This window comes from Myxine glutinosa, chromosome 5 (genome assembly GCF_964187855.1).
Source record: "Myxine glutinosa chromosome 5, kmMyxGlut1.1, whole genome shotgun sequence".
Taxonomy (NCBI): Eukaryota; Metazoa; Chordata; class Myxini; order Myxiniformes; family Myxinidae; genus Myxine; species Myxine glutinosa.
The window spans coordinates 35,176,424-35,190,770 of NC_136265.1; the positions used below are offsets into that span (position 1 = coordinate 35,176,424).

The window sequence follows — 14,347 nt, forward strand, 5'->3', positions numbered from 1 at the left end:
AGTGGTGCTCGGCCACAGGCATGTGGTCCATAATGTGGTGCATCGATGCAGACAGCTGGTTCTGGGAGTTCCGGGCGCACAATGGAGGACTCACGCACGCTGCCCTCGGCGCCCAATGGCGCACAGGTCATGTGGGAGACAAAAGGGGGAAGACAGATGAGCGAGGGGTAAGGTCACAAGGGTACACATCAATAAGGCAATGCAAGGCGAAATGCGTACGAAGGGCGAAGTGAGAAAGCTCGTCCCTACCGTACGTCACCCCCCTGTCACCTACACTACCCTTGTCCTTACCCCATATGTACAAAATCTACACATTTACAAATTCGTCGCTACTGTCACGTCTTCCCCATATTTCTTCGAAACCAAATTCGTCTCCACAATCCCTCTATCCAAAATTTGCCATCACCAATTCATCATCAATCCTCATAAGGAGGAAGAGATGGAACATCAAGCACAATGTCACACCCACGTCATGATGCGTCTCACAATCCAAACATTTGCATCAAAAATAATAAAACAACCTGGCATGGTGTGGAGGTACGTCATCTCAGGTGAGTGGATGCAGATGGTGCAAGGAGATTCTTCATCCTAACTATCCTCTAAATGACTTTAACACACTTTACACTACCCGGGGTCTTTCCCTGCCAATCCATTGGCCAACTTACACTATGGGTTCTAAAAACCAATTCCCATTGACCAAACTGTGGTGCTTCTCAATTTGGGGTCTCACTCCCCCGATTCATCTCCCGGTGCCCTTGCACAATTTCTGGGCTGTGACGTGTAGCTCTCCCAGCAGGCCTACCCACCTGCACACCTCCACCACTGCAGTTGCCACCCGAGCTTACCTAGCTCCTCACCCTAACCTAACTAACTGGGGAAGGCCCCTCCTGGCTCTGTCACCCCTTGGTGCCCTCTGGCACTGGGCTACCCGGGTCCGTCCTCCGGATCCTCGGGCCCCATCCACAACTACCGGCTCCCAGAGCCCACCTGCGGCCTCACCTGGCCGACATCCTCACAGTGGTGGAGTGCCCAAACCAACTACACACACTAACAGGCTACACGCCCAGCCATTTCCACAACACTAATGCACCCATCCAATCACCATTCTTCCACCCGCACCACAGATGCCAATATCCAACCACAATTTACCTATATCCTCTACCTAACACTTACACTACCCGCCCCGGGTATTCGTGATGGGGGTCCACTCTTCCCCCATTCACACCTTCGCACCATCCACTCCACTCCACAATTTCCACCATACTCACTCCACGACCATCCATTCCAATACCCCATATATTCCACACTCCATGTATTCCACACACCTGTTGGTGCACACCTGTGCACTCACACCTGGTGCCACCTGCACCCTCCTTCCTTCCTGGACCATTTAGTCAGCACAACACCCATCACCTTCACTCACTCATACACTGCTCCACACACCTGTTCAGTTGCACACCTGTGCAATCACACCTGTTCACTATACACACGGCATCATCTCATCTAACTACTCCCCTCTGAAACTTGCGCTTCCCAGTCGCCCCTTTAAACTATTGCGCTCCCACGTCATTATCATCCACTCTACTCTACCTGCGTCCCCACTACAGGTGTCATTGTCACTAACTAACCTTACCGTTACCTAATGTCAATCTCTCTAGATCCCTACACACGATATATCCTAACCCACCTGGGCTAGTTTTCACTGCCATCAACCCCATAAGACTAGTGCTCCTTTGCCCCCCGCTGTGAGGGATGACAGAGTTGCCATCCCACCACATCGGGGACGTTCCACTACCAATTTTGCTCACCAAATTTCAGCCAATCAAAAATTTGCCAATCACTCTACCAATCCTCTGCCAATCATCACTCTGCCAATCCTTTGCCAATCATCAAATTTTGTTTTTCTAATTTCGGGTCCAAAACACTAACCTCATCACCCGTCTACTTACTAATGCCTCTCGGTGCGCCAATTCACTTCTACAGCCCGGCTTTGTAAAGCCGAGCAATGAATGCGGGTTGTTTTGTGCCAGCGGCTGGATGCGTCCCGCATTCGGTGCAGGGAAGGACGCTTACCCGGGCCGAGATCCCACGCACCATCTCGGCACAGAGCCATCCCATGGCCCGATCTCGACCTGCCGGAACGCCTCAGCAAAAAGGGGTCGCCATGACGACCCTTCCTATCGGGCTGCCCGTTCCGCCTAGCGGAGCACGGACGCGGCCGTTCCAAGCGTGGCCCAGCGTGGATCACGTACGGCGGTCCTTTCGAACCCGCCGTGGTTCGGATCCCCGCTGGTCCTCGCGGCACGCGAAGCTGCCCGGCGCGCACCGAGGGCCCGTTTCGGCTAAATGTCGCTCTAACCGCTAACCCGGTTACCGTCGATGCCTCACCTGCATGCTTACACCCCGCAGCCCGTTCCTTGCTCATACATCCAGCTGTTCCCATGCTCCTCGTCATTGCACCTTCTCTTACACACCCAGGTACACTCTTTCCGCTCACAGACTTGGTCACACACCTGACCACCTCACACCTTTGCACACACTCGTTGTTCGCACACCTCACCAACACACCTCTTCGCGCCCCCTCCTCGGTCACCTCCTCTGTGACAACCACAGGTGTGCTCTCACTCGCACACCCAACCACGTGCCTCACGACCAATTCCAGTGTGCATTCCCACACACGCTCTACCATTCCAGGTGTGCATCCTTCCATTCCAGGTGTACATCCTCTCTCACCTGTCACAACCAACTCACGCTCCGTGTCACTCTCACTACTTTCACCACCACTCTTGACAGCGCACTCGCCCTTACTCTCGACAGCGCACTCTTTCCTCATGCACCTGTCCGTTACACACCTTTCTCGCGCACACTCTTGCGCACACTCTCCCGTTACTTCCTCCGTAACACTCACCACAGGTGTACACTCCTCCGTTACATCCTCTGTAACACTCCTCACTATGCGCTTCCATGTTCTCCCTCGCACACGCGCTACGACCGACTCGCTCTCGACAGCACCCTCACTCCTCGGCGCGCACTTTTTCCTCACACACCCCAGAGTCGGACATTCTCGCACACCTCCTCCTTCGCACACCGTACCTGTCGCACACCTCACCATTGGTCTCTCACGAACACCCGGATCCAAATCAACCCCCAAGCCGACCGAAGCTTTCCTCACATCATATACATTTCCACGTATATCGCCACTCACCTTGGCACCTCGTCTCCGCCCCTCCTTCGCCACCTGCAAACTCTTTATTTGGTTAGTGAGCACATAATCACGATTTGAGCACCGACCTTGTACATATTCCATCACCTCCTCCTGTATTTCTCTTTTAGTTTCTGTCCGTCTCTTTTTAATTTCACTCACCTCTTCTTCCACTTCCTCTAATTTTTGCTTCACCTCTTTTATTTCCCGGTGCGTCTCCTCAAGTTCGTCCTCTAAGGCTACCTTGACCATCTCTATGTGCGTCCTCACCTGCCGGTCCTTCGTCTCCATTATCTCTGTCACCTCGTCCAACCTCATTGTCAGTCCCTCACGTATCATCTGACATTGCCTCTGTGTCGCTATTAAGTCATTTTTAATTTCTTTTTGTGTCGCTTTCAACCCTCATAGTACCGCAGTGTTCCTTTGAACCTGCTCCGTTAGTTCTTTTTGTCCCTCCGTCAGCTGTTCCACCTCCTCCGTCAGGTCCTCTATGCCCCCTTGTAACCTAGCCGTATTATTCCTCACCTCTTTCTCCATACGCTTTTCACCTCGCTTTACCTCCTCGCGTACCCCCGAGACCTCCTCCACTTACACCTCGTCGTATCTCCTCTTTCATCTCCTCCATCTCTTTTGTAGATGCCACCTTCATCTGTCCCAATTCATCCCTCTGAGCATCCAATTTACTTTCTAACCCGATTTTCACCTCCTCTATCTGGTTCCCCATCTGTTCGATTTCCCGGGCGGATTGCTCCCCTATTTCCCGCAATTTGTCTTCCATCCTATTTTCTAACCCCATTAACCCATTTTTCACCCCCTCTATCTGATTCTCCTGGGCAGCCATTCTATTTTCCACCCCCGTTAACCCATGTTTCATCCCTTCTATCCTATTGTCTAACCCCTCAAACTTCTTGTCTAATCCCTCAAATTTCTTGTCTAATCCCTCACCGGTACCCCTCGCTTCGTCCCTCATTACCCCCAATTGCTCACCCTGAGCATCCATCCGGTTCCCCATTTCGCTCCCCAATCGCTCACTATCAGCCCTCGCTTCGTCCCTCATTCGCTCACTATCAGCCCTCAATCCCACAATTTGGTTTCCCAACCGCTCTCTCTGAGCCCTCGCTTCGTCCCTTATTTGCTCACTATTCTTGTCCATAAGGGCCTTCATTTGTATTATAAAAAGGTTCAAATCCACCGGTGGCGCTGCTACGGTCGCGGGCGCGGCAAAATTTGGTGCCGCTACACCCACGTGCGCGAGGACGCCATTTTGTGCGCCTGATACCCCCTCAACCACATCCTCCATATACATTTCCCCGAGGTCCTGGGTCGATTCTACCCCGTTTATCTCTCCCACCGGCATCCCGTCGCCTTGACCAGCCATGGCGCGATTTCAAAATTCGGGTTTTGCTTTAAAACACAAATTTCCAGCAGCTCTTAATTTTGAGCGCGTTAAGCGCGCTTCGGGTCCGATCCGACACTTCTGACACCAATTGTTACGGTACGCGGTTAAGGATGGTATGTTTGCCGAGCGGAGGCTCCGCGACCGAACAGTTGTTCCCCGACTAAACCCGATTCACCCAAACGTTGGCCGTATCGCGCCACAGATATTCAATGGGGAAAAGACGAAGACGACGAATGCAAAGAGGAAGAAGAAGAAGACGTTCAGAAGAGTAACGGGGTTTATTATTATTTACACACACATAAGCAAAAAGAGCAGTCACGGGTATTTACAGCGGACATGAAAAAGCAGGTAACACAGTGCAAATTACTAGCTTATACTGACTTAGTTTACTACCCAGGACAGTTTACTTTGAGTCACACGAACAGAACAAACTCACGTACGCAAATGGATGGAAGGGTAGGAATCGTTTGGAGGGATGAGCAGGTGGGATCACAGGGCACAGCGAGCAGGTCCACTCCGGGCGGGAAGCGAGGAGCCGGCAGCTCCTTGTATTCGGCTTCACAGCGCACGCCGGCAGCTCCTTGTATTCGGCTTTACAGCGCACGCCGGCAGCTCCTTGTATTCGGCTTTACAGCGCACGCCGGCAGGGTCACTCGCTGCCCTGTCAGGGCTTCACGCGGCTGGTTGAAACGGGGCTGGTTGAAGCGGCTCTTTGTCAAAGGCTTTTCGTATCTCTCACGCAACTCCGGTGCAACTCTGAACTCTCTCCCGGTGGACTGCCAACCCTCTTACGCACCTGGACTCCTCCGCCGTATCTCTGGTGTAGCTTGTCCCAGCGATCGTCGCACCCTTCTCTCCAAACCTTCAGCGTGGGTCTGACACGCCCTCCTCGGTTTCGGTACCGCCCTCCCCCCCCCGTGCTCTCTTTCGTGACCTTGTATGGTAATCCCACGGGCTTGTCTCCTTATTTGGGCATGGCGCCGAACAGCCCCGCCCTTCGCGGCGCGCCCTGGGCTTGCCTCTCCCGGGCGACCCCGCCCCTCCTGTTCAAACAGAGCACGGAGCACATATTCACTATAGCAGCGAAATGAGAGGGCGTGCACCCCACGCTTGTGAACTGCTTTACCCGCAGATGGAGAGTTTGGCTGGGAAATGGAAGTATTGAAGGGGAGCTATTCTTAATTGATTCGGTGCAATGGAGTATTATTTTAATGGAAGACAAGGCCTTACCCTAAAACACATAATAAGATATAAGCTACTGAACAAGGGTTTTATCGTGTCCTTCAATGTGGTGTTTCATGGAATAACTACCGGGACGCCCTTTTTACCTTTACACAACTCTGGAGGCAGGAGGGGCCATATTCAACAATGTTCATCACCATTTCCAATATAATACAACACAATCAAAAAAATGCAATCCTCATATCCGCAACAATATATATATATTTATATATATATATATATATATATATATATATATATATATATATATATATATATATATATATAGATATAGATATATATATATATATAGATATAGATATAGATATATATATATATATATAGATATAGATATATATATATATATATAGATATAGATATATATATATATATATATATATATATATATATATATATATATATATATATATATATATATATATATATAAATAAATAATTTAGTGCTCCCACCTAATGAGTGAACGCCGTGACGTCACCGCCACGTACGTCCCCCCTGTCTGCAAAGCTCCGGAAGAGCCATCCCGCAGCACTAACATCCATCATAAAGATGTCGATTCAGTTACCGTCACATGTGACTGAAAAACTCAGTTGCCGACCTGGTTTCACCCTTATTGGGGTGAAAGGGGTATTGGGGTATTGGCATCATCAGGGTAATGCAGCGAGCTTTCTAGTAATGATGATGGTAATGTTGATGCCATCGGTGCCTTCATTATAATGTCATAATTCGACAAGCACAACACTTGATCTGATCAGTATGAAAAAAAAAAAAATTCTCTGCAATTGCTAGTGCGATGGACACATAATTTTGAGTATAGGAGCGCCTCCTCCTGTAAGTTTTTTTTTTTTTTTTAAATGATAGTTATGACGTCATAGGTCATGTGGTACAGAAGACATCTTGGAAAAAATTGAAAAGCGTTGTACCTCTATATCTCTGAAACCGCTCCATGGAAAAAATTGAAGCATGGTGTGTTAAGTATTCCCCATGGGGAATAAGATATGTTAATGATGATGTCATCGGTGCCTTAATAATGATGTCATTCGACAAGTACAATACTTCATCTGATAAGTGTGAATTTTTTTTCTCTGCAATTGTTGGTCCGATTGACACAAAATATTCACCATAGGATCACCTCCGCCTGTAGAATTTGTAATAATTATGACGTCATAGGTCACGTGGTACAGGAGCCATCTTGGAAAAACTTCGCACCTCTATATCTCTGAAACCGCTCCGTGGAAAAAATTTAAACATAGCTCATTTTCAAGTACTCCCCATGGGGGATAAGACATGTTAATGATGTCATCGGTGCCTTCGTTATGAAGGAGTAGTGAACTGCAACAAAATATAATGTGCTATGAGCCAGTGTTGATAATCATTCTTTCGCTTGTTTTAAGTACTAAATACGCTTGTTTAAATAAGTACTGTAGGTGCTGATGCATTGAGTGTCAGGGAGGAATTAACCCCTATGTTGTCCTAACTAAATGGAGTTTTGCTGACTACTGTGGTTGACCTAGCTTCGTCTTGTACTCCAAATCGACTTATCTATGAATGAAGTGAGAAAAATGGAAAATTAGCCAATTTGGCTTGTACTCCACATCGACTTTTAGGCTGACAAATACTGTATATTCAAACAAGCTTTAATACAGCATGTTTGCCTGCAATTCCAGTTGGGTAATGGAAAGTCCTTCAAACAAATTTTGATAAAATAATTGAAAAAACAATTAATATTAATTAATTATCTGGTTTGAGTCTTTTATTTGTTTATTTATTTATTTATTTGCTATTGTTGAAATCTGTTTCAGAGATTTCATTATAATGAGTGTCTGCTTGCCATTCAATGTATAAAGTCAGACATCATCACGTATGTAATAATATTTCAATCATACATAACAAAGGCCTCAACTAATGAATGTTAAATATTGTCATACACTGCTTGCGTGTAGGTTCTGGAGTGTGGGGAAGAGCGGATTCTATCCCTGACAGAGACTGAACAGCTGAAGGCACTGGCGGCTCATATGGGTCAGTTGTTACGGGCAGCACCACAGAAAGGAATAGCCCTCACCCACCTCGGCACCGCTTACAACCAAACCTTTGGGTTCCCTCTGAATCTCTCCGACTACGATGCCAGCTCTTTATCCGAGCTTCTTTCTCGAATTGACCACATCGTAAAGGTGCGCACTCATTGCCAAACATCACACCCGGCATGTCAGGAATTCCACCATTGCCACGTGTATAGGCCAGTTGTTTCTTTCATCCACGTGCAGATTGAGGAAGGTGAAGAAGTGAGGATGGTGGTGCTGCGCAGCCGTAAACCGCTACGGCAATTGAGCAGACAGATTCTCCTGTTGCTGTCAGAGGAGCCCGGTAAACCTGGCAAGCCGGTGCTCCTGACACGGCTGAAACAGTTGTACGAGCAAACGTGGGGTCGAACCATCGACCCCAAGGAGTTTGGGTTCTCCTCTCTTGCAGAGACCTGCAAGACTATGCGTCATGAGATCAAGGTCACGAACGGTCCTGTAGTGCCGTATGTTAAAGCGATTGTGTGCTTTGATGCTTTGCGTCGTCGTGCGTAAAGCCATCTTGACCAACTGTCCTTTGTTGGTACAACTTTTGAAAATTATTAACATTGAGAAAATCATTTTGATTTTGAGAGCGAAAGTGAGCAGCTGATTCCTTCCTGTAGCTTGAGCTTGAAAATTCTCACGATAGATGCTGTTAGTCAATGAAGTTCCTAGTTATCACATTTTTGAGTCACAAATGTGTGAATGAATCGTTTTGTTGAATGAGAGCAGTGTGCTGCCAGTGGAACATGAAGTATGCCCAAGGAAATCTAGCATGGGAATAGCAGCAGAGGGATGAAATCATGTCTCCATGGCAACATATTGTGAAAGACTAAAACAAGTCCATATATACACAAAGAATTAAGTTAAGCACCCCTACACAAAGAATTAAGTTAAGCACCCCCTAATCCTGTCCTGAACCTGAACCCCCTCGAGCACGTTTGGGACATGTTGGGACGACAAATTGCGAAGATGGTCCCTCCAATAGCCAATCTGGATGAATTGGAAGGTGCATTACATCGGGAATGGAACAACCTGCCACAGCAACGCATACGACGGCTTACAGGGTCTATGAGACGTAGGGTTGAGTCAGTGATCCGATCACGTGGGTCCTACACACGTTATTGACGCAAAGATCGCTAGAGGTCTTCTCAGAACAATGACTGTACGTTAGAAAACATAAACGTCATCCACACTGTCCGTGATGGACCTATAGCTCCATACTTAAATTGAGGTGAAAATATGCCTAAAATTCCCAAAAAATTTCACCTTAAATTATTCAGAATAAAATATTGAAAACGGCATGATTGTTATGTTTTTATGTGACCATAATATCACTTCTCCAGAAAATATAGCAATATCATGGGTATATTACACTGTTTTGACGACAACAAACTTGTAATGTGCGAGGTTGTAAAAAAACGGGGGGGGGGTGCTTAACTTAATTCTTTGTGTATATATATATGTGTTTTGCAGGTTTTATACGAAGATAAAGTTCCCACCGCCGTTCAACTGACTCCATTGTTTCAGTTTGCGTCTCGAGTGCGGGCCTTGCTCCAGACCTACCATGGTCAACAGTTATTTCTGACAGAGTTTCCAGCAGCCTTTGAGAAGTTTACCGGCAACGCACCGGTACCTACCAAATATGGCTACACCTCGATGGACAAACTCCTTTTGGCGATATCTGAGGTACTTGCTTGAGAGAGCAGAGTTGTTAATCCTGCATTGTCGATGGGAATGGATGTGTCACATCAGACTTTCTTTTTTTACCTGGGAAGCATGGTGGGCACATTCTGGTTTGTGTAAATTCAAAGGCTTTTGTGCACTGAGTGGGTTCATCAAAAATGTAGTGGTCTGAGAGGGTCATTAACCAGTGTGGCAGCTACATTCAAATGTAAGGTGTGCACAGAGGGAGCTGCAGATGGAGGAAATGTTGAGTTGGATCTTGGAGATGGCGTGAAGCTGGAAGGTGTGAAAACATTTTGCTTCCTCGGAGACGTGCTGAATGGAGAAGGTGGATCAGACTCGGCAACGGTTGCTCGAGTGAGATGTGCATGGAAGAAGTTTCGGGAATTGAGTGGCGTGCTGATGATGAGGGGAGTGTCGTTGAAGCTGAAGGGAAAGGTGTATGCTGCATGTGTGAGAAGTGTTATGATTTATGGGAGCGAGACATGGGTAATGAACGTAGAGCAGCAACGAAGGTTGGAAAGGGTGGAAATGCGAATGGTTCGACGGATGTGCAGAGTATCGTTGAGAGAGAGGAAGACAAATGATGAATTGCGAAAGATGATGGGAATAGAGCCTGTGATTGATGCTGTGAAGAGGAACACGTTGAGATGGTTTGGTCATGTGTTGAGGAAGGATGAAAGTGACTGGTTGAGAAGAGTGATGGAAATGAATGTAGAAGGAAGTAGAAGACGGGGAAGACCGAGAAAGACTTGGCTAAAGATGGTGGAAGAAGAAATGCGGGCAAGGGGGTTAACAAGGAGAGATGCAGAAAATAGGGCAAAATGGAGAAGATTGTCATGGGGACCGCAAGGCTAACCCCCGCTCTAGCAGGGAAAATGGCCTTTAAAATGCATGTTGTTGTTGTTGTTGTTGTAAATTCAAAGGCTTTTATGCAAATACAGGCAACCTCTCATGCTCCTTCGACCCTTCTCCCCATCCCCCTAGAATGTCAACGAAAACTAAATAATGATGGAGGACAGGAAAGGGAAGTTTAGTGTGAAGGGGGAAGGGAAAGTGACTGAGAAATAAGTAAGTGTACAAAGGCATCAAAAGTGTGTTTGTTGTGTGTGCACGTGTGTCGGTGCTCAGGGAAGCATTCAAGAATGGGGCGGGATGAGGAAAATTGATCGACAGAAAAAATGTGGGAAAGGAAAACAGTGAGACGACGACAAATGGAAATGCCACAGAAAAAGAGAAGAATTGCAAAAGGAGGGTAGAAACAGGGTCTCAGTGGGTTTAGTTGTGAGAGCCTTTGTATGGAGTGTGCGTCCGTCCGTTCATGAAAGGTTTTAATGGCTGAAGGGATGTAAGTCAACCTTGGTGCAGGTATGTATAATGAGGTAAAGATGAACTGATTAGACTATGGGGTTGAGGTCAAAGGCCAGAGGTCATGTTGGATGTAAATTGTGTTACCGTGCTAACTTGTGAACCAGTGATGGGATTTTGACCGAAGTTGGTACAAGTATGTATTACGATGCAAAGTTGAACTGATGTGATTCTGGGGTCAATAGGTCAAAGGTCAGAGACTCTAATTGGTTTATAACTTCAGAATGGCTGAAGGCATCCAAGTTAAACTTGTTACAGGTATGTAAAATGATGTAAATATAAATGGATAACATTATGGGGTCAATAAGTCAAAGGTCAGAGGTCATGCTTGGTAAACATCTTTTTACCACGGTAATTTATGAACCAGTGACAGGATTTTGACCAAAGTTGGTACAACTATGTATTATGATGCAAAGATGAAAAGATTTGATTCTGGGGTGAAGAGGTCAAAGGTCAGAGTCTGCAATATGTTTTCATTTCCGTGACAACTTAAGAACGGCTGAAGGGAACCAAGTCAAACTTGGTACAAGTATGTATAATGATGCCAAGATGAACTGCTTCGATTATGGGATCCAGAGGTCAGAGGTCCCGTTCAGTAAAAATTCTGTTACCGAGCTAACTTGTGAACCAGTAATGGGATTTTGACCAAACTTGGTACAAGTGACGAGAATAGAACCATGTTCCACACCTTGAGTTCAAGAGATAACAAGATTTAATGATGAACCAATATCACAGCGCTGTGGAGGGTGTGAGAGTCATACCATTCACAATTGAACAGCATGGCCACATACACTCCTAGAAAATTGGCAACCCAGAGTTTCTTTATATACACAGAATTATACAAAAAATCTGCGCTGAAAAATGAGCACGGACAAAGGAAAAACTGGCTCGACATCTCCCCCCGAGAACCTATCTTCTTTGGCATGAGCAAAGGGCAAGATGCGGGAGGGAGAAAGAGCACCGTGACATTCTCAAAACTTATCTTCCATGTTGGCTTTTGGTCAAGGACAGACAGACGCGTTTTCACTAGGGGGTCTAACAGAGCAAGCAGTTTCACTATCTTTCTACATTTTTTGGCACAGTTGGAAAATATAGCATAGTTAAAAAGCAAGAGGGAACATAGTAAGCTTAATCCTTTTCACAAAGCAACCATTATTAAATGCAAACCACAATTACATAAGGCACAATAAAAGGCATGATCTCGACATTCCCCCATTTGGTCTCTACGAGACTACGTATCACAGAGACCAGGCCACATCGGCTTTATTTGCAAAGCAAAAGAGAATAGTGTTATATGTGGCCACATCGGGCTTTATTGAGTGTTGTATGTGTGTCCTCCCAGGGCATGCCACGCACATAAAGTACCTCGCATGCATGTTTGAAAGGTGTCATGTTGTGCGTGTTTGGAACATGAAGGCTCAGAACATGAAAGTCCATTAACGTTTCGGATCCACAACGAAGGCGTCTGGTCCAGATGAGGTTCTGCCCCGCCAGGGGGCCTGCTACCTCCCCTGCGGAACTTGCTCCCCCCACCCTTTGCAGATGCGGTCCTTGCAGATCTTCGAAGTTAATCAACGATCATGCCCATGAGATCTCTCACGTGCTGCTGTTCTGGGGAATACATAATGTTGTCAGTATCTTGTGTCTCATGTTCCTGGTCAGGGTACAGAGCGTTAAAATCCGAATCACTTGAAGCAAAGAGATCCGAAACATTTGAAGCAAAGAGAGGGACTTCCTTTATGTCAAAGTCTCCCATGGACGCCTGGTCGGCTTGCGGGTCTAGGATATCCATGTCGGGTCCCTCGACTGCCAGACCCAGCGTCGCAATCAGATCCATAGTTGGGTCGGAAGGGGGTGTACAGCTGTGAGCTTGTAATACATAAGAGGCGTTAGCCAGTACACGCAAGGGGTTTACCACACAAGTATCACAGCCATCACAAACATCAATACAGGCATCAGCCAGTTCCCACAAGGGATTTTCAACACAAGTATCACAGTCATCACAAAAATCAATACAATCTTCTGAAGCGCCGGTCACATCTGCCTTGTTGAAGGACCCATTCAGGTCGACGGCCTCTGTGGTCAAGATCATGGTCTTCCGACGGCGGTTTCTTCATCGTCCATCCTGAAAAATACTTTCTTACACACACCATGATCAAATTCCTAGCCCCCCCCATCCCACCAATTGGCATTTAGTTACCTTATCTCTCAGATGGTTGGCTTATTCATAGCCGCATTTCCTGTGTCGTGTCTGGAAATTCAAATGCCATATTTACTTTCACCAATTTCCGAAAATACCTTCCTTTTAATCATCTTCCCTACATCTAATAATACATGATTTACCAACCATTTCCCCCCCAACCATAATCGGTCAATGGAAATAATCGGTATTCTCCCCTTCAAAATTTCACTGTTATCCTATCAATACCTGGACATTTTTTCCCTTCCTTCCTAGATACGTGAATTTCACACCAGTATAAACCCACTGGAAAAATTATCTGAAAAATAACGAAATCGTCTCCAAGTTCTCTAGCTAATCTCCATCCGCAATCACCAACTCTACCCTCCTATGCATTTTGCCTTAGGTTTTAGAACCTAGAGTCTACCAAAACAACAACAACTAGCCTCCCAAAGCCATTTCCCTGCAAGAGCGGGGGTTAGCCTTGCGGTCCCCATGACAATTTTCTTCATTTTGCTCTATCACCTCCCTTTGAGCAATAATTCAATTGATGTGATTCCCACATACCTGGTGGAGTTTGTTCACCTGGTCTGCAGAGCCGTGATCCAATCTTCACCAGCCCCCAATCACCTCCTCGATTGGGGTCATTCTGCATGTAGCAATCTAACACAACGTTTTTAAACTTTACATTCATTGGTCGCCCCAGTGCAAGCCAACCCCTTGTATCACCTTCTTATCTCAAAAACAACAGTCCATAACTAACCACTTTCCTTTATTTCCTGTCTTTTCCATTAACATTTTACAACCTTTTCCTCTACTTCCTCAACAATTCCTGCAGTCACCTGTCATTGACAAATAATCCATCTGAGTCGACTTTCCAATCCAATCATCTTTGCACTTTCCACGACCTTCTTCACACTTTCTCCCAAACCTTTCCTTCAGACACAACCCACATGAGTTATGAATACAATTTCCCCTTTCAGGCGCATGTCTAGCCATTCACAAAGTGTCCACAAGACAATGTCACCATATTTCACACCTCAGCTCTCGAGACCACCCAGGGGTCCCTTGAGAGATGCATCCTAATGTTAATCAGCTCTCGAGAGCTCAATTTTGAACAGGGGTAAAACCAGCAATACTCAATTCTGCCAAGCAAGAGGCCAGAGCAGTATCACCCCTCTTCCCTCTGCCCACCATAACTGGCAGACAGACA

At 46.5% G+C, this 14,347-nt stretch overlaps 1 protein-coding gene across 2 annotated transcripts in view; it reads left to right on the forward strand.

Moving 5' to 3' along the window:
• Nucleotides 1-14,347, forward strand: part of MARF1 (meiosis regulator and mRNA stability factor 1) — a 109,958-nt gene that overhangs the window by 80,892 nt on the left and 14,719 nt on the right. For both annotated transcript variants that reach the window (XM_068117391.2, XM_068117390.2), the window contains exons 20-22: nucleotides 7,785-8,012; nucleotides 8,106-8,342; nucleotides 9,378-9,590. In XM_068117391.2, coding sequence (XP_067973492.2) covers nucleotides 7,785-8,012; nucleotides 8,106-8,342; nucleotides 9,378-9,590 — 678 coding nt within the window. The remainder of the gene's footprint in view (nucleotides 1-7,784; nucleotides 8,013-8,105; nucleotides 8,343-9,377; nucleotides 9,591-14,347) is intronic.